Source organism: Schistocerca piceifrons, chromosome 1 (assembly GCF_021461385.2).
Source record: "Schistocerca piceifrons isolate TAMUIC-IGC-003096 chromosome 1, iqSchPice1.1, whole genome shotgun sequence".
NCBI classification, from domain to species: domain Eukaryota; kingdom Metazoa; phylum Arthropoda; class Insecta; order Orthoptera; family Acrididae; genus Schistocerca; species Schistocerca piceifrons.
The window spans coordinates 394,211,364-394,238,459 of NC_060138.1; the positions used below are offsets into that span (position 1 = coordinate 394,211,364).

At 41.7% G+C, this 27,096-nt stretch overlaps 1 protein-coding gene across 1 annotated transcript in view; it reads left to right on the forward strand.

The window, feature by feature from the left end:
* Nucleotides 1-27,096, forward strand: part of LOC124796678 (RNA-splicing ligase RtcB homolog) — a 68,565-nt gene that overhangs the window by 10,259 nt on the left and 31,210 nt on the right. The window contains exons 5-7 of the mRNA XM_047260715.1: nt 435-701; nt 11,083-11,258; nt 11,505-11,639. Coding sequence (XP_047116671.1) covers nt 435-701; nt 11,083-11,258; nt 11,505-11,639 — 578 coding nt within the window. The remainder of the gene's footprint in view (nt 1-434; nt 702-11,082; nt 11,259-11,504; nt 11,640-27,096) is intronic.

The following is a 27,096-nucleotide window of genomic DNA, read 5'->3' on the forward strand; positions in this document are numbered from 1 at the left end:
AGAAATTATATTCAATACGTGCAAATCCAGAATGAAATGGAGGGCACTGAAATAGTGACTGTACTGTAGTTTTTATTTTCTTTGTGCTGTCATGAACATTTCTAGTTATAAAAATTTCAGAACTATGAATTTGTGAGATTGGTACTTTTAAACGAAGAAAACATTCTCTTGTTGATATGAAGCAGCAGTAACATTTGTAGACGAGTTTGAACTTCGTGATATGAATATAGGCTAGGGCACTGGGAATAAAACTTAAATGCTTGTATTTCAGAGAAATACTGCAAGAACAAAGAGAGATACTATATGGCAGATATTTAAAGGTTTATCAGAAAATTTTGGAGAATGGCTAACAGTGTGTGTTAATTTATTTATGCATGGACTTTGAAGGATATTTTAGCATATTTAACAAAGGTCATATGGATTCTTTGATTCAGGTTATGTATGGGCTGAAGATAAAGAACACTGTGAGGAGTACGGCCGCATGTTGAATGCTGATCCAAGTAAAGTCAGCATGAGAGCAAAGAAGAGAGGACTGCCTCAGCTAGGTACCTTGGGAGCAGGGAATCACTATGCTGAGATACAGGTAGTTGATGAGATCTACGATAAATGGGCTGCCAGTAAAATGGGAATAGAAATGAAAGGACAGATATGTGTCATGATCCATTCAGGAAGCAGAGGCTTTGGGCATCAGGTTGCTACAGGTGAGATATTCATTAATGTGAGTTTTTGTGATATTATTTTATGCAAACCTTGTAAACTACCTTTAACCTTTGGTTTAACTGTTACCTTGTGTACTGTCAACGAGATATATGATGCAATTTTAGAAACATACTTTCTTGTATTGCTGGTTAGAGTTGGTATGATACCAGTTCAAAGCCAATTTCCTAAAAATGGTTCACACTACTTAATTGGAATGACCAAGCAACTGCATAATTTGCATGTTCTTTTTCCTTGACAATAAGCAAATAAGTTAGGTTTGTAACACAGTCTGCATCTCCATAAATACCCATGCACAATGTTTGGTGGAGAGTAGTTCGATATGAGAGGTGGGGGTAACAGAACTGTCATCTGCCTTCAAAAACCGGTTGTTCATATTCATCCAACAATGTTTTGAAATAACTTAGTCGTCTTTCTTCCAGTGTCTGCCATTTATGTTCACACAGCATCTGTTACACTAAAACATGAACTAAACATACTTGTTACTGTTCCAGCAGCATGTTTCTGGATTAGTGGACACCTACTGGCATATGTACATCACGGGGAGTAGGCATAAGTCATCCCTAACAGTCAGCAGTGTTGTTGGCAACTTTCAGCTGTGTAGTGCAAAAGGCTGCAGGCAAAAACAGTAGTTGCCTATGTAAGTGCAACGACACTGAGGTGTTGCCACAGGTATTTGCAAAACCACATTGTGCATGAGAGGCTGCTGTGCCCAGCCCATCTTATTCTGACTGGACTAAAACATATTCTAAGATTTCTGTAGCAGATAGACCGCCGTTTCCTAGAACCCTTCAACTGAGCTAGGTGGCGCAGTGGTTAGCACACCGGGCTTGCATTCGGGAGGGTGGCAGTTCAACCCCACATCTGGTCATCCTGATTCAGGTTTTCTGTGATTTCACTAAATTGCTTCAGCCAAATGCTGGGATGGTTCCTTTGAAAGGACGTGGCCAATTTCCTTCCCCCTCCTTCCCTCATCCAATGGGACCGATGACCTCACTGTTTGGTCCCCTCTCCCAAATCAGTCAGTCAAACCAGAACCCTTCAAATACACACATCAAAAAAAGTTTTGCATCACCTCGGTTCTGAGAGTTCCAGAACCTGTACAGAAAATTGGAATAGAGATCAACATAAACATCATTTTCACCCTTTTTATCACTCATGAAAACCACACATTGCATCTTGCACCACCATACAGCAAGACTTTGAGGTGGTGGTACAGATTGCTGTAAACACATGTACCTCTAATCCCCAGTAGCACACCCTCTTGCATTGATGCATGCCTGTATTTGTCATGGTGTACTATTCACAAGTTCATCAAGGCACTGTTGGTCCAGATTGTACCACTCCTCAATGGCGATTTGGCGTAGATCCTTCAGAATGGTTGGTGGGTCACGTCATCCATAAACAGCCCTTTTCAATCTATCCTAGGCTTGTTTGATATTGTTCATGTCTGCAGAACATGCTGGCCACTCTAGTCGAGAAATGTAGTTATCCTGAAGTAGGTCATTCACAAGATGTGCATGATGGGGGCGCGAACTGTTGTCCATTAAGATGAATGCCTTGCCAGTACGTTGCCGATCTGGTTGCACTATCAGTAGGAGGATGGCATTCATGTATCATACAGCTGTTACGGCACCTTCCATGGCCACCAGTGGCATACGTCAGCCCCGCATAATGCCACCCCAAACCAGCAGGGAACCTCCATCTTGCTGCACTCGCTGGACGGTGTGCCTAAGGTGTTCAGCTCGACCAGGTTGCCTCCAAACACGTCTCTGATGATTGTCTGGGTGAAGGTCTATGTGACACATTCATGAAGACAACGTGATGCCAGTCCTGAGCAGTCCATTTGGCATGTTGTTTGGCCCATCTGTACCACGCTGCATGATGTGGTTGCAAAGATGGACCTCGCCATCGATGTCGGGAGTGAAGTTTCCTGTGATTGAAATGCGGTATTGACTATTTGGGCATGGTTGAACTACAGACCACACGAGCTGTGTACTTCCTTCCTGGTGGGATGACTGGAACTGATCAGCTGTCGGACCCCCTCTGACTAATAGATACTGCTCATGCACAGTTGTTTACTTCTTTGGGCGGATTTAGTGACATCTTTGAACAGTCAAAGGGACTGTGTCTGTGATACAATATCCACAGTCAACGTCTATCGTCCAGAGTTTTGGGAACCTTGGTGATGCAAACTTTTTGATGTAAGTATTGCATCCGAATACCACCCTTCATTGCTGAAAATGGTCACCACAAATCTTGTAATGTTATTAGTGGACAATGTGGCTCATTGTTCAGTACCTTTCAGAAATCTGCCCGATAACAGTCTACTGTTTACATGATATTAAGTGTGAAAACAGTGAGTTGTTTTTCACGAAAGTGGCATTTTTCCATGAATCTGCTCTGATACTTCGATAGAAGCTACTTTCCCTGTAGGAACAACATAATGGTGAAGCTTAAAATATGTTCTAGGATCCTATCACTGATGTTACCAATATTGGTACATAATTTTGCACGTAGATTTATTTTATTTACTTGTCCTTAGAACATTCTGTCCAAAAGTATAACTTGTCATACTACATTACAGAAATAATATTTACGTTTATAAAGCATATACAAACTAAGATTAGGTTGGGGTAGGCAGAAGTTTTCCATGGCCTTATCAGTGGAACTGTCAGAGTATTAAACTTCACAGTATGGAAAAACCAAAGTCAGTATGTCTGAATGAGTACTTGTTGTCCCAAATGCAAGTCCAATGGATTAACACTTCCTTAGACACCGAAGCCGGTATGATTTTGAAAGAAAACTACGTGTACCTAGTCTATAAGGAGCTTATATCATGCACAAGAAATAGTCAATGATGTACCTAGGACATGAAACTTTGTTACACTTCTGAAAAATATACACACACCACTTGCCAGTACCTGAACCATCACTACCCGTCTTGCAACATAGTCCTTTCTCTAAGGCAGTATATTGTTCTGCGTGTGAAACAGAAAAAAACTGAAGCCAACAGTAGAAATATTTCTGTGCAAGGACACACAGCATAGATTGTAGATATGTTAAAAGATCATTTACACTGTAGAAATACTTGATAACAAGAAATGTTTGTAACTTTGTTGTAAGAGATGTTTCCTTCTCAAACCTCTTTATGTATATTGAGCATACATTATAAAGAATGACATGAAAGTTCCACATCTTTAAGTGCTGTTCTTACCTGCTGTATATGGTGGAGCCTGCAACTATGCATGGTTACTGTCGGATCGTTCCATGCCAAGTGGCCTACAGATTACTGTATAACTCGTGGATTTTATTGCAGTTTTGTGTGAACATCCGCACATGTCCTGAATTAACATTGGTGACATTTTACTTTTGTCGGTTTAATACTTAGAGAGATGTAGTCATTTGTTTGACCCCATAGCACAACTATTGTCAGGACTCCTGTGAGTTTTCGGCAAATTCTAGAGCTGATATCTCCGGCAGTATAATCTTGAAAAAGAACAAAACTAGGTTATCTTGTTAAAACTTTTTATGCTTGCTTAAGCAAAACAGTAAAAAAAAAGCTTTTCCTCTGCATAATTTGAAGCAAAGTTGACTGGAAAAATAGATGCTTGAAAAAATGTGAAATTAAGCTTTTTATATCTCTGAAAGTAATGACAGGATTAACATGAAACTTATCACACATCAGCTTACTAATACAAGATCTTAAAATATAAAATTTTAGTCTCCTGCTGCTTTCCAGTGACTTACAAATTGAGGCCTAAGTTAACAATTTTTCTAACATGCTAAAAATCGCTTTTTTGGCCCACTTTTACGCAAACATCTTTAAAGTGTTTTTAAAATGTTCTTGTTAGAAAGACAATGCTCTAATCCACCTAAAACCTATATTTTGTTTTGCAATGAAAGAATATAAGGCTTAAAAAAAAATGACAGGGTAGAGGTGTGTCGAAAATGGGCCCATTTTCCGGCGGTACTTAAATTTGACATCTTTTCTTATCTTCTGCAGTTGTTTAGTAGTTTCTGGGAAAGGCACTATGGAAAGGCTTTCACAGTTTAACTGTGTATTATGATGGAGATTATGGTAGTAAAATGAACATCTGCTGCACAATTTGTATTAACAGTCTTCAGGTTTTATGAGTACTTAGTCACATTTTGTAATTTTTGAAGAACTTCAGAGGTCTTCCTGAATTTTTTTCTGATGGATTCAAATTATAGAGAACTATTAGTATGTCTTTTTGCTGTGTAATGCTATTGATGCACCAGTTTAATTCTGGTTTAAGGTAAAATGTACTTGGTGTCGGTATAATTTGCAGTTACGTGGAACATTAGTGTGCAGATCAAAAGTTGTATAAGTCTATTGCTATGGTCCATGGTGCATCCCCATTGCCATAGGGGCAATGTTCAATACCTGGGCAACAGGAACCAGGGGTAGTTTACTTGACCACAAGTTCACAAGCCTGGTGAGTGTTTCTTTAAATTTCTAAAACTGTTGGTGGCCATAGCTAGAAGAGGTCTCTTTCAAGATTCTGAGCTTATGTGTACTTGAATTTTTTACAGGTTTCATTAATTTGCTGTAGAATGCCATGAGGAAAACTGCTGCTGGTCAGATGTCACTGATGGGATTGTTTGAGAAGAAATTTGATGAGACAGAAACCAAAAAAATTAACTTTCCAAATGTGATTACTTCAGATTATTAGGGCCGCAAAAATTGAGAACTATTTTTTATTGGATCCATTATTCAGTTTCATTGTTGATAAAAATATCTTTGTAGGGATGAATGTTGTAGAGCTGCCTAAAAAACAAAGAAGACTGCTTATTTGCAGTTTTCTGACTCAAGCTCATTTCTTAGTTATCGGTACTTTGGATATTAGCTTCCACAGAAAGTACTAAACAACTGTAGAACATAATAAAAGATGTCAGATTTGAGTACTACCAGAAAATTGGACCATTTGCAGTGCACCTTAGACTTGGCATTCTTTTGTAGGGGCTTGTATGCACGCTTTGCTGACCGCTCAGCAAAGGAGGCAAATGTTAACACTAGAGTTGATGGATTTTTTGAACCCCTTAAAATCACTGTCAGGACAAAAATTCTTGTATCTAGTTGATGCTTCTACAGCTGTTCTTAGGTTTCCTTTTTCTATGGGCTGATTTTTAATAAAATTCACTCTCTATTATTTAACTTTTAATTCTAAACATTAAGCAGAGTCGTGCTAGACTGTTACAGTCCATTCTGTATCTATATATAAAACCCTTGTGTGTTGGTAATGGACAGGCCTTGCTTCATGACTGCCCACTGCCATGGCCTCATCCTATTAGTAAGGGAGTTCGGTTGAAGTATGTGGCAGTGGCTGAGTGTAGTGAGCAAAAATCTGTGAACTATGGAGCAATAAATATTCTTAGAGAAAGCTGTTTGTTCTGTGACTTACGAACTTCGCCATACATGTGAAAATGGGTTTATTGTTTCATTCGTCCAACATAATGCAAGGTATGCGCGGTTTTGCCATTCAGGCTTCAGTAACAGTGTAATATCAGATAGATCAGTTTTAATCTTTCAGTACGTTTTCATTTATCACACTTCACCACCAATCTGCAGAGACATAAAAAAAATAAATCCAGATAGTCAGAGATAAAAATACTTGTAACTAACAAATGAGTAATTGAAGGGTGCGCTACAGTGATTTTGGATAAACATTTTGCTTATTCTTCATGAGTATAATCCTTCGATATTTAGCATGTTTTAATAACTTTGCTAATGCCCAATAAAAAAGTAACTTCCATCCCTTTCCAGCTTCATTTGAGTAGTATTATTTTAAGACAATATTACTGAACTAGCATTGGCCCCATGGTGTTACTTGCAGTTAAATGTGTCGGCATAATGTAATGCTAATACAGATGCCAGTAGAGATGGAATAGGGTGAGGACGTAAGCAAGTATATTCACTAATATGGTAAAGTTCAAAAGTCAGAGATAATATAGCTTTTCGAAGAGAACAAGGTGTTCCGGATCGCACATTATACTGAGAGCTGTCAACTACTTCCACCTACCACAATATGGGTGAAACACTTAAAGTACTCTTATCACTATCACATTACATCGTGAATGAAAAGACAAAAAGTTCGCAAGTTGTCGTTATTTAGCTTTACCTAAGAGTTTTTATTGCTCTGTCGCAAGTCAAGCTACACACTGGTCAATAAATGACATGATTTTCGTATTTCTAATGCCCACTCTTGCATCACAGGCATTTGAGAATCCTTCAAAAATAGTTGGAGTTATAGGTTGCACAGGGCACAGTGGCCAATGAGCAGTGACCAGTTTTCGTACAAAGAGCTGGGCTTGTTCATTAGTTTGTCCGGAAGAGGAGGCCAACAAGTGTTTGTCACTTTGCGGCCAGTTTGCAATGACAATGTGTAAGCCCTGCAATGTTTCTCAAACGATTTAACAGAAACTATTTGGTAAAAAATTTCATTCTCACTTGATTTGTAGTTTTCTTCATCAGGTTCATTATGATGTACCCATAATTTTGTTAATGGTCGTAGTTATTGTGATATTTATGTGGAACTAATATGCTGCGCGAAATTTGAAAAAGTTTGCAATGGAAAAATACGGGTTGCTATGATTTTGCATCTGGTGCATATTACATAATATGTTGCCGTGTATGAAATTTAGTGAACATATTAAATATTTCTTTAGACTTGGTTGGCGATCTGTCACCAGTCTTCAGAAAATTGATCTGACGTAGGTCTTATTTGCAATAGCGTTGCACCAGTGATAGAGCCAAAGTGAAATACCCACAACAATCCTCATATTTTGTGTATGGTTTGAGATATCAAAATGAGATTTTGCCAAATGATAGTACACAAAGAGGTGAGTATTTCGTCATGTTTATTATGCAAAACTTCATTATCTTCCATGGTATTCCACTAACTACTGACTTTTCTGATGAAGGAATGTAATTTTTAAGGACCATCGATAGCTGATGAAATGAAATGCTATCGGTACATAAGTGAAGTCATGACATTTATTTTGTACCAAGGATGTGCTTTCTCTTAAGATGCTGACCTTACTTTTCCTCAGTTCCTCAATAAACCACTGTTTCAGATTTCTCTCGCAGTTGTGTCTGCACGACATGTTAGTGAAGTGAGACTGTGTAAACTCTGAGTTTTGGCAAAAGAAGCAAATTTTGACGTGGCAACAAGATAAATATGTAGGCTTTACTTAAAATTCCGCACCGTCACTCTTCTGTGATAGTTACATATGGTTAACAAACCAGGGGAAAATAAATCACAGAATTTTTGGCAGAATTCCTTCTAGGTACGAACCAAAGATGATGTGACAAATATTTTTGAATGGTCACCATGCAGATGTGGGTGTGGAGGGGCCCTGCCTAATATCTACCAAAAATGTGAGCATAGGCTTCAGATCAGAATGGCACTTCCCCTCCACCACTTGGCATTTCCCCTACAGTGTTCTGAGCAAACCCCCATCACTGTCACTCTCCCCACGCTTCCCCAGCCAACAGCGCATCTAGTGAACGTAGAATTTTGCATTCACTGTACCGATGCACTTGCATCGGGTGTAAGGGGCATTCTATAAGTAATGCAACATTTTTCCTTTATGAAAGCGGGTTGGTTTTATTGAGGATTTCAATGCATATTATTCCCCACTCTTTCGTCTACAGAAGCCTTTTTTGACATAATCTCTGTTTAGTGTGGCAGCCTTATATCACCTTACAGGGAGTGCCTGTGTGCTTGCATAGTGTCACTGCAGTGGTAGACAATGGAGCTAATGTCTTCCTGCATCAATAATCTCCCCATCTTTCGTGTTCTTTCATTGGGCCAAACAGATGGAAGGCAGAAATTGAGATATGGGCTGTAGGTTGGATGAAGAAGAACAGTCCATTGAATTTTTGTGAGCTTTGCCCAGGTGTACAGGCCTTGCATTGCCCTGGAGAAGTCTGTTTGCATTTTTGTGGTAATGGACACGCTGAAGTCATTTCTTTAATTTCATGAGGGTAACACAGTACACTTCGGAGTTGATTGTTGTGCTGTCAGGGTGGACATCAAATGGAATAACCCTTCAGAGTCCCAGAAGCCTGTCACCGTAACTTCACCTGCTGAAGGTGCAGCTTTGAACTTTTTCTCAGGGGAGAGGTGGTGTGGTGCTGCTCCACAGATTGCTGTTTTGTTTCCAGTTCAAAGTGATGAACCCATGTTTCATTGCCTATGATGACATTCAACAAAAATTGTCATGATCTGCCTCGTAACACATAAGCAATTTCACATAGATTGTCCTGTGTTACTCTTTATGGTCTTCTATTAGATGGCGATGGACCTGTGGGTACACACCTTTACTTTCTTAACCGGTAGACGAGTGACTGCACTACTAACAGATGTCCAATTGAGTATTGAGGTGTTTGTGATCTGTTGATCACCTCAAGTGAGTGCGTCCACATGTTCCACCATTGCAGGAGTCACAGCTGTGTAAGGCCAGCCAGCACACGAGAGATTGGATAGGTTTAGACCTTATTCCAATGAGGAGAAATCTCACCCAGTGACTCACCATGACATTACGCAGGTGGCTATGAATAGCTGTGATGCTCTAGTTTTCCACCAGAAGACTTGATGACAGCTTTCTGCTTGTAATGCACCTATGTTAGAGACGCCATTTTGAAGGTTACATAAATGCCGCTACCTGTTGGAACTTCGTGAAACTTATTGGAGTTGAAGCAGGATTATTTATCCCACAACAAACTCGACATTTTTGTCAAACAAAATTGGCTGAGAAAAAGTGATGCAGTACTTATTGTACACCCCTCATATATTGACGTGGAAATGTCCACACATTTTTGAATCATCGGGTTCTCTTCGCCCTCCAATTACTAGCAGCACCAACCTTATTGTTCCACTTTAGTTGCAACATAATAGAACAGTTAACCTCTCTTTATGAAATGTTCTGCCATGGTATTTTTCTCCTATGACCTTGGGTTGTTCAGGCAGAAAGTGAAAAAAATAAGCCTGTTTCATCTGCATTAAAAACAATTTTCCGTGATTGATGGAAGAGTATTTTTCCATGACTGAACAAGTCAATGTTCACAATTGCTGCACCACCTTGAACACATTTGCATTGTCTGTTTTTCAACCTACCAATCTAACCATTGAATACCTTGAAATCCACACATTCCATATTTTGTGTCAAATGTATTGCTGTTGCATGAACCATGGTACTGTCAGTTGAAATGTTCAAAACATGGGCTTGTTTCATCCACTAAGTAGCATCTTTTCCAGTTCTGGAAACTGACCATCACATTCTCGTTTTCATGTGACTTTTTCTGTTTCCACACATGTTGCTTCAGTTATTTTTCATTTGCTCACTTCCGTATTTAATATTGATGGAGGAATATTCGTGTTTTGTGCAGTATTAACAAGCTTAATGTATGAATTTTTGTGCACTCCCTGAATAGTGTTCCACTTTCTTCATTTGTAAGCTATCCCACTGTCTTTTTATCAATGACAAATGGATAAACTGTTTAAAACACAAAAAAATCAGACTAAGAAAATGAAAAAATTACAAGCGGAGTCAGTCAAATGCTAAAATGAACAAAGAAGTCAAGTGTTTGAATTAAGTTATTCAGTTTGCTTGACTGCTATTGAAGTTGTTGGAGCTACTACCAATCTATAGGCATTACTTCCGCCATAATTTCTACCATAGCAAATGATCCGTGTGACTCGCAAAATTGCCAGCACTGAATAGCAGTGTCTACCTGCCTATTTCTGCATCATGTGCCCATGAATGTCCTCCTCCCACCACTCTCGCAACTCTCAGCAGCAAAAGTTGCAGCAACCAAACAGTACCAATACCATCAAATTTGAATGCTCTGAGCAGGGAGGGAGAGTGCATAAACAAGTTGGTTTAACATGTGTTTAATGCAGTTGTGACTCTCAGATAACAAAAATGGATAAAAACTATGTGGAAAAATGGAGTAATGAGGGACATACTAACGAGATTCCAGTGTAGGTGTCGGCATATACAAATACTCTCATAGCTTTCTATATGTCATTATAGTTGGTGATAATGTCCCTGTAATAGCATCATAATTGCTTTTCACAATATTTCACACATCTTTGTGGTGGATAATTGTTGCCAAGTTTTCCTAGTATTTCTGCCAAAAATGGATTCTGTTTAGGTTGTGGCAGCTGTTACATTAATGCCAAGACTGTCTCTATTTCCATTATACCATCTCCTCTTCAAAGTTCAAGCACTAGAGACATGGGATTATAGTGAGTAATCACAATAACAGTTATTACGTAAGGTTATTCAGTGTGTACCATAACATGTGAAATCCATGTTTTTGCTATCTATTTGTAGATGCATTGGTTGCCATGGAAAGAGCTATGAAACGTGATAACATTGAGACCAATGACAGACAGCTAGCGTGTGCACATATTATGTCCCCAGAGGGTCAGGATTACCTCAAAGCTATGGCTGCAGCTGCAAATTTTGCGTGGGTCAACAGGAGCTCAATGACATTTCTCAGTCGGCAGGTAATTTATTAAATTATTGTAGAGATTAAGTTGATGAAAAATTCTAATTGGAATATAAACATTGGTCTGAGGAAAGTGAAAATAATATAAATCAGAAGTTGAACCAAAACAGCCATCATGGAATCATTTGAAAAATAACTGATATTTTGTCTGTGCATGTCTTAGTGGATTATTGTGGTAGTGATCCTGGTAACAAACAAGAAGCTAAACTTATCAAACAATTTGTGTGTGGCACTTTTATTCCAGGCTTTTGCTAAACAATTCCGGATGACACCTGATGACCTAGATATGCATGTAATTTATGATGTTTCCCACAACATTGCTAAAGTTGAGGAACATTATATTGATGGTAAACAGAAGACACTGCTGGTACACAGGAAGGTAAGAATAATAGCTATTGACTGACAGTGTACAATTTTAAGTGATTAAAATTGTAAATATGTGCATTGTAGTTAATTGTATGTTAATTTACTCCATAAGAATTCATTCTTCCTTTGTTTCGGTTGCATTTCTTTTGTAAATCATGATGCTTCATAAGTGCATTGAAGTTTTTACAGTGTGATTCAAAGAATGTTGGTTCAATAACAGTTACACCACCATGACAAATTCTTTAAGTATTTCCAGTAAATAGTGCAAGACATATTTTGTGTTAGTCATACTTCTGATTTGTTTTACTATCAGAATTGTAAGGTGCAGGGACTAAATTCAGAATTACTGAGAAAAACTTCATTTAAGTTTGAGGGTACTAAATAATTCTTGTGGAAAGGAGGATTCTCCAGTAGAAGAGTTCTCGGGTATGAGAATTGCATTCTGAAAGATGAGTTTGGACTTTCTGTACAAAGGTTTGGTTGATGCCTGTTTAATGTTATTTGATTTAAATGAGGAAAAAGCAGATTACTTACCAAAAAGTGATTCCTGACAAGTAAAATTAGAGCTATTTTAGAGGTTGTGGCGAGTTTCAGTTCAGAACATTTAGCAACATGCAGTGTATTAAAAATGCAAAGCTCCATCGAATGGGATTGTGTGTAGATTATTATTTAGTCTACTCTTACCTATAAACAGAATGATTAAACAAAGTGCCAGTCACATTTAAGGATTTAAATGTTACCATTAATACCTATTGTAGATTATTTTGATGAGTATGAGGATTCTTGGAAATGTACTAAATTTACCAAATATTCCTGAACATCTTTGTACTGAGATTTATTGACCTTGGAGCTTATCTATAGGTACATTTATTCCAGAACTTCAGTGATCCATTATTTGATTACTGACAATATAATGTAATTAGATAGATAAAAAACTACTCACAAAGTGGTGGTGGGTTTTACTTATGCAAACCTTAGGGGCCAGTGGCTCTTTCTAGCAGAAGGGTTGAAGGGGAAAGAAGTGGGGTGAAGGAAGAGGACTAGAGAGGTATAGGAAAAGAGGCAGAATGTGGAAAAGTACACAAAACACTGGGTCAGAGAAGACTTACTGGGCAGGATGAGTCTTTTCTGCTCACCCCATCTGGTAAGTCTCCCCTAACCTGTGGTTCTGGGTGACTTATCTGATCCCCAACACGTTTCGTAAACCTCTCCAGTTCTTTGGAATCGACGTTCCTCCTTCCCCTTCAACCCTTCTGCCAGGAGCCATTGGCTCTGAAAGCTTGCATATGTAAAACCTTTCTTTTCTATGTGTGTTCTCCCGCTAAAAGTTGGTGAGTAGAGTTATGTTGAATTATATTATTTGATGACTGTACCCTTTTTTTTTAATCGAGAGTAAACTTTCTTAGCTATCACTTGCAGATAACAGCAAAGTTTCCCCTCCTTTTCTCTTATCTTCTTGTTGTGGTTTGTTTCATTATATACCTCACAGTGGTATGAATTCTGTGCGAAAGGCAGTTAATTCCATGCAGTTACTTTGGTATAAACTTTTTCAGTGATTAACATTGAGAGGATTATCAGGTAATACCATTTGTTGCATGTTGTATACTCCGCAACAAAAGTAGTTGGGATATATTAGCGATAGTCACTAGTTGATATGCATACTGTAGTTAAAATGAATTATGGTGTGTCATAATGTATATATTGCAACAATGCTGGCATCAAAACGTAAGTTTCAAGTTGGCATAGAAAATGATTGGTGTGTACATTCATTTGTGACTGAAATATTTAAAACTGTTAATCCTCAAGTGGGCGCGCTAACGTATAAAGTGCGCCAACCACAGATAACATTCGAGGTGGCCGAGTGGTTCTAGGCGCTACAGTCTGGAACCACGCGACTGCTACGGTCGCAGGTTCGAATCCTGCTTCGGGCATGGATGTGTGTGATGTCCTTAGGTTAGTTAGGTTTAAGTAGTTCTAGGGGACTGATGGCCTCAGAAGTTGAGTCCCATAGTGCTCAGAGCCATTTGAACAGATAACATTGTCTTGTACTAGTACATTGGTGTTTTACAACTGCAACCAAGTATCTGTTCCTTCTTTATTGCTTCAGCTAACGCAGTGATAAGCTGTGTTGTCATATGTCCAAGTGAGCATAAGTAATATAAAATACAGTGAGCTAAGTGAGAAAAATTTACAATCCATGCAAAAAAAGTGCCCCAGATTTGGAGTTTGCTGCACAATACCACAACAAGGCAGTTGTCTAAGAGGTAGTTAGTAATGAAATAAGCGGTTGTCTGGGATGTGTTGCAACTGCGCTGTTCAATGATTCAGGTGGATCGTTAGCATGAGGTGACGCTTGTACATGACAACAAAGTGATATAATGAAAGCTTATTTCATTATTTAATTAAACAGTGCTTTAACTAATCTAATGAAAGTTTATTTTACTATTGCTTAATTAATCGGAGATTAAACTGAGAGTCCTACCACACATGTTCACCTTCATAACATAAAGACAGTTATTCTACATACGAGTACCTAATATGCGATGTGCCCACTTTTTATGGAAGATGGTGCAGCTGCTCAAGGGTTAAAGGCCACTGGCAAGGAACATACAGTCAGAATTAAAACTGTAGTAGGTTTACATTACTTTTATCATATAACAGGTTTGGATAATTGCATAAGGATATTGTATAACAGGTTTGGATAATTGCATAAGGGGACTGTGTAGAAAGTGGTGTTATGAGTGCCGGAATGTAACCGGAATGCCAACAGATACTTGAAATAGAAAACTTTGGGTACTGATGGTTATTTGGGAGACTAGGAACATAATAGGTACAAAGACTTTGTACTGCTTGGAATAAAATCAAACTGATTAGTATTAATGTTACTTACACTGATTGGACAAATTCTGCAGAAAACTTTTTAGAGATATGCAAAATACGAAATGACTCATTCCTGTCAATAACATACACATTAAAAAATCTGTGCTTCTATGAAGGAGATGCTTATTTCAAAAACTGGTTTCATTTAATGGCAGTGTTTGCTGCTCTAATGACAATGAATGTGAATTTGCAAGTAAATAAAGTTGTATTAGAAATGTCTCTGTATCCTAAGGAGAACCTGACTTTCACTCTTCTCCCATCACATCTTGAAAGCCATGGATCATGTCCTTTGCGGATGCAGTATTTCTTGATGTTCGTCAAGTGTTCGTGTCAATTCCAATCCAAGGGTGTCAAACAAAATTTGTGACGGGTTTAAGGATTTCTTGGTACAGAGGTCACTTGTTATCTTGGATGTTGTGTACTAGAAACATGTGGATTTAGTGTGAGGTGTATCCCAGGAAAGTGAATTGGATCCTTTGCTGCCAGTATAGTGTATTTATTACCTGTCAGTTAATACTATTAGCAACTAGAAACCTTTTGCTATTATAAGTACTAACAGAAAAAAATGGCACTAATACTCAAACTTTGACAGGTTAAAGTAATCATTGTTCAGGTGGCTCTATAAAGAAAAATGGGATATAAAAAGTGCTCAGATCATTAGAATTTCACTTTCATGGTCCTTAAGTGGAATGTAAAATTGAGAAAGCAGAAGTTTTTCTGAAATTCTACTTTTCTAATTTATCACACAGTGTCTGACAAGAACATTTTCTTCCAAAGATTTCAATTTGTTCCCTTAACATCTCTGGTATACTTCCATATGATCTGTACTGACATGTTAGATCTTAGCAGTGCACCTCTTGAACCAATCTGCGTATACTGCCATGTCTGCTTGGTAAGGACTCAAAGGACTGAAATATTGGTACACAACTTAAGAAATGGGTCACTTTACAACTTTACACAAAGTTTCCATTACAGGTGCCCCACTTTCACAAAATCTTAGCAACAAACAGTTGACTTCTGTACAGTCAACATAATTTGTTCTTACCCCCTTCTTTTTGCTTTGTGGTATTACCCCTAGTTAGTTACACAATACGGTAGGGCATGAATTCTACTTTGAGCAAAATAGCACCACGCAAAAAGTTAGTCGGCCCCAGAGGGCAACTCTTCGACCTACCCCTTCATCTGGTCATGTTGCACCACAAATTTCTTTTCCCCCTCACTTCTGTTAAGTACCACCTCATTAGTTACATGATCTGCCCATCTAATCTTCATCATTCTCCTTCAGCTTCACATTTCAAAAGCTTCTAGGGCTCATCTAAACTGATAACTGTCCATGTTCCACTTTGATTGTGGCTACACTACATACAAATACTTCCAGAAAGGACTTCGTAACACTTAAATCAATATTCAGTGTTAACAAATTTCTCTTCTACAGGAACACTTTCCTTGCAATTGCCAGTCTACATTTCATATCCTTTCTACTATGGCCATCATCAGTTATTTTGGTGCTCATGTATCAGTAAGTTTGGTGTTAATGTAGCAAAACTCGTCTGCTGCTTAGTCTCGTTTCCTAATCTAATTCCTTCAGCGCCACCTGATTTAATTAATCTAAATTCCATTATCATTTTGCTTTTGGTGACAATCATCTTATATCCTCCTTTACAAGACACTGTCCATTCCGTTCAACTGCTCTGCCAAATCCTGTGCCATCTCTGAGAGAATTAAAATGTAATTGGAAAACCTCAAAATTTTTATTTCTTCTCCCTGTATGTTAATTCCTACCCAAAGTTTCTTAGGTTTTTTGCTCAGTGTTGTAATGGTCGCCTAGTCGTTGATATAGCTAATTGCTGTAATCGCACTATTTCACTCCCGTTTACGGAGCTTGTTAGCACTTGATGTTTGGTTGGCGCCATTAAAATGCGTTGTAGTAATCGCTGCTGCTTGCTGGATCGCTGCTGTCTCTCGATGCTGATGCTGGCTCTAAATCTGGTTGTCTAGGGTTAAAAACATGAGGTCCCGTGTTTTTTATGTGCTTTTGATGATAAAGAACGAGCGAAACCAACAAATATGTAAATCTCAAATATTTATTACTCTGGTGGCCATCTTAATTCCACTGTCCACCAAAGACCATGACACAAGACAAAGTAGTATTTCCGTTGCATGTTCTTTGCATTGTTTATCCACCTCAAACAATAACACACAAACACACTCTACCAAAGTGACATTCCGACTGCCTCCCGACCGTTCTTGCTGCTTGTATTTATAACATTGTCAAAGAACTACTAAAAAGAGATATAGTTTACAAGTCACATGTACATCTGTTATCATAATTTGTGCAGAAAAGTTATTAATTTGCATCGAGTGACATAATTTAACATGTTATTAAAATGACAGACAGATTTGTAAACTTGACAGAATAATTCTTTGTTACAAAAAGGCCGTTTTTTAAAGTTTGTCAATTGACTTCTCTAATTTGCATAAATAAGTAATTAACATGAATTATTAAGAATTACATTGGTTTTCGTCTAAAATAGGATTGATTACGTGAATACTGAGTGAAAACGCTCCTAGTGAACAAATAGGTTTCACTGGGTGATTTTTATTTAAGGAGATCCAAAATACCTAAGTTGGCTACTATTTTTCGTACTTCATATTAATTATTTAAGATAAACTTAGTGTTTTTACATGATGACATTTGCTGTATCAGTGATCAAGTGATATTAACTTTCGTGTGGGTCAGTTATTCAGTATAATTTAATGGGTTGACTGTTTGTGGAGACATGTTGTGTAATCATTGTTAACATACACAATAACTCTTCTATAATCATAAATACTCGTTAAACTGGTTGAATTTTGAGGGTATCACATACTTCGTTAAAGTAAAGCTTTTAATATGTTCCGTTACAGTGTACAGAATGAATAAGATTGAACCCCCACCCCCTTACACCCCTTGCGGGTCTGGGGGCTAGAATAGGCCCGAGCTATTGAGATCTTTAGCCCACTTTCTCGTCGTTGCATTGCAGTTCTGCCCATTCTCCATCTTTTGAGCGGGGACACCTTCCTGGGTGCATTTTCCATTATGCACTATGAAGTGTGAATTTCTCCATCGACAATGACCATGGACGTCTTTGCACCTGATATCCAGCATGGTAGCCAGTCCGTTGTGGTGGGGCTGCCATGTACTCTGTTGGTTGTAACCCCCTGACCACACAGGGATTGCTCTGCCGATGCCTGCGCCGTTGACTCCCCACGTATGCTAAGGGGTAGATGCCCATCCCCCTGGTGCATCAGGACTCACGGCAATGGCCATCCTGCCAGGTGGCCGTTACTGCGGCTGGGTGGCGCCTGTGGAGAGGGCCCCTGGGAGTGGGTGGCATCGGGGCGGATGGCATGCATTGAAGCGTAGTCCATCATATCTTGCTGGTGGTGAAACACCAGCAGTCTCAAAGCGAAAACAAGCTCAATTCAACTCACAGAAGTATGACTCCAAATGGTTCTGCTCCCTGGTCACACCATGGAAAGAATGTCAGGCTAAGGTTGGCAGCAGATCTTATTCGTCATGATACCTTGTATGTTAGAGAGCTGATGGGGAATCTTTCATGATGATGAATCCTAAGAGGACAAGTTCAGGGAGTTGGAGGGCTTGTCCAAAATGAGATGTGTATCAGTCTTGATCAGACCAGCGTCGTCTGCCCAGTCCCGGGAGTTACTCAATTGTGACAAGCTGGGGGATGTTTCTGTAACCATCACGCCCCATAAGAGATTAAATATGGTCCAGGGTATCATATTTCACAGAGACCTTTTTTGTATCCCACCTGGAAGGCGGCACGTGGGTCTGCTCTTGAAAACTGAAGGGTAGGTCGAATGTAGGAAGCTAGGAGGAGCAGGTGAGGTAGAACACTGCAATTAGGTTATGACTCTTTTACTTAACTTTGTGTACAGATGAGCACATCGTTGCAAAGCCGTTCATCCGTCAAATTTAAAAGCGTCTAGAAGTTACAAAGATAAAATCTGTAGTGGCTCACCCACTATGAAATAGGAACAGTGTTGCTTGGTTGTCTCCTTGGAATCAACTGGGCTGAATATGGAGCTGCGCTCGTACAGCTGCACAGCACTGGCTAGGGGGCGCTGTCGTCGGTGTCAGTGTCGTAATGCCAACCTAAGAACTTACACCTATGCCGTGGCATTGTAGCTATCGATACCACAACCTTCTTTTGCAGTCCGACGATGAGCTGCACGCCAGTTTAGAGTGGCGAGGTGTACGTTTGTCCACCATTCCACCAGGGTCCGAAAGATAAGCAGGTTGTCACCAGTACCTTCGTCTTGGCCTTTGAGGGTGACACATTGCCCGAGAAGATCAAGGTGATGGTCTACCAGTGTGATGTAAAGCCCTATATCCCTCCCCTGATGCGGTGCTTTAAATGATGGAAGTTCGGCCGTATGTCTTCCCACTGTACTTCCAGCGTCACATGCTGAGGTTGCGGACGCCCGTCACATCCCAGTACTCCATGTGCCCCGCCTCCCATCTGTGTCAAATGCGGAGAGCATCATTCGCCTTGCTCGCCTGACTGCAGGATTCTCCAGAAATGAAGGAAAATCATGGAGTAAAAGACACTGGACCGACTGACCTACACTGAGACTAAGAGGAAATTTGAACGCTTGCATCCTGTGGGTATGACACCCTCTTACACCGCCACTACAATAGTTCTGGCACCATCAGCTCCGCCAACCCAGGTCACCTCTCAGAACCGGTAGACTACACCTGCCCCATTGATGGTGTGGGGCATTTGCCTCCCTGTTGCTCCTGCACCACCTACTTCGGGAGCAACCCCCCCCCCCCCCCTCCCCTCCCCCCATCGGGGAGGTCCGTCCCCACTTCTAAGCCGGAGAAGTGTAAGTCTTCTTCGGCTTCTCTTGCTAGGAAGGGGTTCCTTGGGTCACTCCCTTCCCAGGTTTCTTCTAGGGGGAAAGACGATACCTGCCAGTGGCTGAAGAGCCCAACAGTGAAGTCCTTCCAGCCAGGGAAACCCAAGGAGCAGTGAGAGAAATCCAAAAAGAAAACCCCTAAGACCAAGGAAATTGCGGTGGCACCCACACCACACTACCTACAGGCTCTGCAGCTGAAAATGGGGTGAAGATTTTGGCGTCCGCTGAGGACCAAGATCTTGCCAGACTCTAAGAAACAATGGATACAGACTGCTCAGGCAATAAATTGGTGGCAGCAGGTGACTGAGGCGTAAACTGCCTCATTGAATGTTCCATGCTTTCCCTGTCTCATGATGTCATCCTCCAGTGGAATTGCGGTGGTTTTTTCCACCGCCTGGCTGAGCTGTGGCAACTGTTAAGCATTTTACATGCTTTCTGCATTGCTCTCCAGGAAACCTGGTTACCAGCAATGCGGACCCCTGCCCTCCGTGGCTATAAGGGATATTACAGGTACCGAAGCGATTATAATAGTGTCAGGTGGAGTTTGTGTTGATGTCCTAAGCTCGGTTTGTAGTGAACATGTGCCCCTTCAAACCCCTCAAGCTGTGGCTGTCAGAATAAGGATGACGCAAGAAATAACTGTCCAGATGGTGCAGTACCCCTGAATGTATTAACTGCACTGACTGATCAATTCCCTAAATCTTTCCTGCTTCTGGGAGATTTTAATGCCCATAATCCCGTGTGGGGTGGTACCATGCTTACTGGCCGAGGCAGAGATGTCGAAACTTTACTGTTGCAATTCAGCCTCAGCCTCTTAAATCCTGGGGCTGCCATACATTTCAGTGTGGCTCATGGTAGTTACTCAGCCATTGATTTATCAATTTGCAGCTCAGGACTTCTCCCATCTATCCACTGGAGAGCACATGACGACCTGTGTGGTAGTGACCACTTTCCCATCTTCCTTTCACTGCCCTGGCGTCAGGCACATGAACGTCTACCCAGATGGGCTTTAAACAAGGCGGACTGGGGAACTTTCACCTCTGCTGTCGCTGCTGAATCTCCCCCACACAGTAACATTGATGTGATGGTTGACCACGTGACTAGTACAATTGTTTCTGCAGCAGAAAGTGCGATCCCTCACTCGTTAGGGTGCCATTGACGCAAGGCAGTCCCTTGGTGGTCGCTGGAAGTCGCTGAAGCAATTAAGGAGCGTCGGCAAGCTCTACAGCGGCATAAGCAGTACCCTTCCCTGGAGCACCTCATAGCCTTTAAACAGTTCCGTGCCCGTTTTTGCTACCTTTTCATACAACGGAAGGAGTGTTGGGAGAGATAAGTCTCCACCATTGGGTGCCACACATCACCTTTCCAAGTCTGCGCAAAGATCAAACGTCTTTTCGGGTACCAGGTCCCAACAGCTGTCCCCAGTGTTACCATAAATGGCGAGTTACGTACCAACGCAAATGCGATTGCCGAGCACTTGGCTCGAGCCTTTGCGTCAGAGAATTACCCCCCAGCCTTTCGCACACTCAGACGGCAGCTGGAAGGGAACGTCCTCTCATTCACTACATACTACAATGAATCCTATAACGGCCCATTTACAGAGTGGGAGCTCCTCAGTGCCCTTGCATATTGCCCAGACACAGTTCCTGGGCCTGATTGCATCCACAGCCAGATGATTCAACATCTCTTCATCTGACTACAAATGACATATTTTCATCATCTTCAACCGGCTCTGGTGCAATGGTGTCTTTCCATCACAATGGCAGGAGAGCACCATCATTCCGGTGCTCAGACCCAGTAAAAACCCACTTAATGTGGATAGCTATCGGCCCATCAGCCTGACCAGCGTTCTTTGTAAGCTACTGGAACGTATGGTATGTTGGCGGTTGGATTGCGTCCTGGAGTCACGTGGCTTGCTGGCTCCACGTCAGGTCGGCTTCCACCAGTGTCGCTCTACCACTGATAATCTTGTGTCCATGGAGTCTGTCATCCAAACAGCCTTTTCCAGATGGCAACACCTGATTGCTATCTTTTTTGACTTACTTAAAGCATATGACACGACTTGGCAACATCATATCCTTGCCACATTGTATGAGTGGGGTCTCCGGGGACCACTCCAGATTTTTATCCAAAACTTCCTGTCGCCCTGTACTTCCGTGTCAAAGTTGGTGACTCCCATAGTTCCATTCATATGCAGGAGATTGGAGTCCCACAGGGCTCTGTATTGAGTGTCTCTCTATTTTTAGTGGCCATTAACAGTCTAGCAGCAGCTGTCAGGCCCTCCATCTCACCTTCTCTGTATGCAGACAACTTTCACAGTACCTTTGTTACTGAGCGGTGCCTCCAGGGAGCCATCCACAAAGCGCAGTCATGGGCTCTAGCCCATGGCTTTCTAGTTCTCAGCCGCAAAGTCATGTCATGCACTTCTGTCGGCATCGTACCGTTCGTCCGGAACCCGCACTTTACCTTAACAACGATCCACTCACTGTAGTGGAGACATATCAATTCCGAGGACTGGTTTTCGAAGCACGATTGACTTGGCTCCCTTATCTTTGTCAGCTTAAGCAGAAGTGCTGGCAGCACCTCAATGCCTTCCATTGCCTGAGCAACACCAGTTGGGGTGCAGATCGCTGTAGGCTGCTGCAGCTCCACAGAGCCCTTGTCCAATCCGAATTGACTGTGGGTGTGTGGTTTGTGGTTGGGCAGTGCCTTCAGCATTGCATTTACTCAACCCTATGCACCACTGTGGGGGTTTGATTAGCGACAGGAGCTTTTAGGATGAATCCGGTGACCAGCGTACTGGTGGAGGCTGGTGTCCCTCACTGCAGATCAGATGTGTGCAACTGCTCGCCAGTTACGCAGCACACTCTCATAGTTCCCCTGAGCATCCGAATTACTGTCTCCTTTTCCTGCCCACCGCAGTCCATCTCCCGCGTCTGCATCCCAGATTGGGGCTAACGATTAAGATTCGCGTGCGGTCCCTTCTCTCCGAACTGGAGTCCTTCCCTTTACCACCTCTACTTGTGGTCCATTCACGTATGCCTCCATGGTGTACGCCTCGGCCGCAGCTTCGTGTGGACCTTTTGCATGGCCCTAAGGACTCCGTTAACCCCGCCGCTCTCCACTGTCACTTCCTCTTGATTCTTGACTTGTTCCGGGGCTGTGAAGTGGTTTACAAATGGCTCTGAGCACTATGGGACTTAACATCTGAGGTCATCAATCGAAGTGGTTTACACTGACAGCTCAATGGCTGATCGTCACGTAGCCTTTGCATATGTTCATGGAGGAAATATTGAGCAGCACTCCTTGCCAGTTCGCTGCAGTGTTTTCACTGCAAAGCTGGCGGCCATATCTTGTGGTCTTGAGTACATCTGCTCATGCTCTCGCAAGTTTTCTCTCCTGTGTACTGACTCAATGAGCAGCCTACAAGCTATCGACCAGTGATACCCTTGCCACCCTCTGGTAGTGTCAATTCAGGAGTCCATCTATGCCCTGGTATATTCCCGCCGTTCTGTGGGGTGTGTGTGGACCATAGTACACATTGGAATCCCTGGCAACAAACTTGCTGACAGGCTGGCCAAACAGGCGATGCGGAAACCGCTTCTGGAGATAGGCACCTCCGAAGCTGACCTGGGTTCTGTCTTACACCGCAGGCTTTGGGAGATGGAATGGCATAACAGCACGGACAACAAACTGTATGTCATTGAGACTATGAGTGGAAGTCTTCCATGCAGGCCTTTTGCCACAGGGAATCAGTTGTCCTCTGCCGGCTCTGCACTGGCCACACGTGGCTAACGCATGGTTACCTACTCCGTTGCAAGGACCCACCTCAGTGTCACTGTGGCTCCCAAATGACAGTCGTCCACCTCTTGTTGGACTGTTCACTTCTAGCCGCTCTGCGGCAGACTTTTAACTTTCCCAGCACCCTGCCGCTCTGCGGCAGACTTTTAACTTTCCCAGCACCCTGCCTTCTGTGTTGGGCAACAATGCCTCCACAGCAGCTTTAGTTTTATGTTTTATCCATGAGAGTGGGTCTTACACTTCTATGTAGGTTTTAGCGCATGTCCTTAGTCCCCCTGTGTCCTCCACCCTAGTGCTTTTAGGGTGGAGGTTTTAATGTGTTGCAGAGTGGCTGCCTTTACCTTTTTATTCTCCTGGTTGGCCAGCCACTGTGATCTGCTTTCATGTTTTACTCTCTTCTGTTTCTAGCATCCTTCTGTTTTCTCATCCTTTTTTGTTCCTTTTAGTGTTCATTGTCTTCCCTTCATTCTTGTGGCTTTTCCTTTCTTTCCATTTTGTGTTGTATGTTTCGTCCATTTTATTCTCACACTTGTGGCATTGTTTTATTAGCAACAAGGGACTGATGACATAGTTTGGTCCCTTCTCCTGCCTTTAAACCAACCAACCAACCAACCAACCTGTTGCAGCCCATTCTTCCTTCCTGGACTGTTTCCCTCTGTTTCCCCACTCCTTCCCCTGCTTCAGTGTTCTTACTTATGTCAGCCTGGCTATGTATCATGTTTCCTATATTCCTTGCACATTTGTTCCCCTTGCCTTTTCTTTTCATCCTTCTGTTTTGATGTTCTTGCCCCTCTTTTGGGGTTTGACCTCCACTGCTAAATTTTCTCTTCGTAGTGTGAGCCATTTGGCAAACTACCTCCAGAACGTCTGCGACGTACACTCCTCTCCCACCTTCCTTCTGTCTTCCTTCCCTGCCATAGCACTGTCTGCCTCAATAGGTCACCAGCACGTTATATACCCATCTGATTCAGCCTCCTGACAGTAAAGTGATTACACTTGTCATACCTGAGCTGTTGCCTCTCAACATTTGCCTAAGAGTGGTTGCTTTTATTCTGGAGCATTGGAACTCCTGCCAAAGGCCACCTTACCAGACAGCCCTTTGTTATGGCTGGGTGGCACCCGTGGCGAGAACCCCAGATCAGAGTAGGTAGCATCAGAGCAGAGGTTTTGCATATGAAATGTATCAATTGAGTGTTCTCCTAAGGCCATCTCTTAAAGTGATAATGGATCATTGAATGCTGCTTCGTATGACTGTGTCTCCTATCCTTTCCTGGATACACCCTGGGAGGAGGACCAGGCTCGTCAGTTTGAGGTGAATCACTTTCCCCACTATCTGGTTTGTACTAGGACAGATGGGCATATGTTCACTGCCATATTATTTTTTGCGGATAATGTCAAACAAAAGTTTGGCGAAGTGGAGTCTCTATGTAAGAATTGGTTGAGTTCCCTATTGATCAAAACATTATCTGCCTCTGTCTGCAGCTCCTCCTGCTGGTCAACAACTTGGCAATGCCCCGGTATCCATTACACCTCACCAGTCCTTGAAAATGATCCAGGGAGTAATTTATCATAGGGACATCATCCTTCAAGCTAATGAGGAACTCCAGACCAATCTGGAAAGACCGGGTGCTCATTTTGTTCAGCGTGTGCAGAGGGGTCGTAAGGACAACCGCACTGATACCATTGCCTTTATTGTGGTGTTTGAGGGAGATTATCTAACAGAGGTGGTCGAGATTGTGTGTCTCTGGTGTGATGTGAAGCCATACATCCTGCCATTCATGAGGTGCCTTCAGTGCTTGTGTTTCGGGCACATTTTCCAGATATGTGGTGGCTGTGAAAACTCAGTCCATGAGGAGAGCTCCAATGTTTCACCAACCATGTGTGTAAATTGTCGAGACTGTAACTCACCAAGCTCACCAGACTACCCAGCATATAAGAAAGAAAAGGAGATTGAAGAGTATAAGTCTCTGGATCGTTACTTAGGCTTGTCACAAATTTGACAGACTTAGCCATCTGCTGATGGCTTCTACTTTTGCCTCCGTTATGACCTTTCCCCAGTCCTGTCCCCCTCTCCTCTCCACCTCGCCTGTGGTTCTCATACTCTCCCATTTGAATGCTGCATCCCCCCCCCCCCCCCCCCCAGCCGAAGAAGTGCTCTGCTTCTTTGGTGTCTGCTGGTGTTTGGGCTTCCTTCTGGGACCCCTACCCCTGGTGTCACACAGTCTGCGTGCCCCAAGGTCGTCCGCTCTTTTTTCATTCTGGATCGTGCAGTGTCCTGCTCTTAATTTGTGATCTGCTTCCTCAACCTGTGAATGAGAGGAAGAAGGAATGCAAGTCTCAGGACAATACCTCCCTCCTATCTGGTGCCCCGGAGGTGCCATTTGCCCCTCACAACCCAAGCCTGACATCTTATTTATAGATGTCACCCCATTGTCGTTGGTGACGGACGGTGACCTGGTGGTGTGTTTGGCTGTAGCCTGTTTTCCTCTCATTTGCATACCCACTCCATGATTACCGTATTTACTCGAATCTAAGCCACACTTTTTTTCCGGTTTTTGTAATCCAAAAAACCACCTGCGGCTTAGAATAGAGTGCAAAGTAGGCGGAAGTTCTGAAAAATGTTGGTAGATGCCGCCACAACTAACTTCTGCCTTCGAATACATGTAGTGCTACACAGGCATGTTTTGCAAGCACAAAGATAAATACTGGCGCCAAAACCTCTGTGTCAGGAAATAAATTTAAAAAAAAAAGGGTGGAAGACGAGCTTTTTCCTCCGCTCAGTTTCGACCACTGCATTTTCATACATTAGCCAAGGAAGTAAATACAAATTCCGTATTGTTCATCTTCGAATGTAGCAGCATTTCAATGTACTATGAAAATCCGACTGGCAAGACTGTTTGGGATGTTTGTCAATATGGCCAACTCTATGTTGTGAATTTTTTCCTACCTGTGAGAAGAGATGATTACAAATAGGAACTTTTATGAATCATGAATCACATGCAGTATTCTCTTCACCATAAGAATAATACGAATATAAACATTTTGCCATGTATTCTTTCGTGTTTGCTGCTACCTCATTTAAATCCTGTCTGTCTAATAACTACGAAACTAGTTAGACAACAGCAAACGCGGAAGAATATACATATCATGTCATGTTTATATTCGTATTATTCGTATGCCTAATAGTGATACAGTTAGAAATGAAGCACTGCAATTGACTAGATTTTTAAATCTAAGATGACTAATTTCTGTGCAGAATGTAATGTACTAAAGAGGCGCCTGCAAAGATTTTCAAACGGAGAAAAATTTTCGCTAAACTCTCGTTCAGAACATCTTCTATCATACGCAGTCTATTATTTGGTTCTTGTTGATGGTTATCGAAGAAAGCAGCAGTGTAAGTAACAAGAAGTAGCAGTCTCTTGCCATTGTTTCGCTAATGAGACGATTCCTCTCTTGTTTTTTTAATTGTAAGCGGCGGAAGTGCGCACAAAAGCAAGTCATTCTGCGAGCGGCGACAGGACGTACACACTCATTATCAGAATGCGACAAACAATGCCTGACACAGTACAGTAATACATTTTCAGCTTAGAGTGACGTAAACACCTATAACAAAGAGAATGGCACTTATTAGATCAAAGAAAAATAAGCCATCAATTCAAACCAGACGAAGCACGTGGAAAAGGAAGGGTACCTGTATAAATACGGATGGAGTGCCTGACGCATAGCAATTGCTACCTGCTGAAGTTTAACTGCTAAGCTTAAGACTCGAACCAAAGTACTGTAGCTGTATTGTCATTCATTCGACCTAAATTGTGTCTCATATTACAATGGACCAACTTTGTTTAGATTTGGAGGTGCGGCCT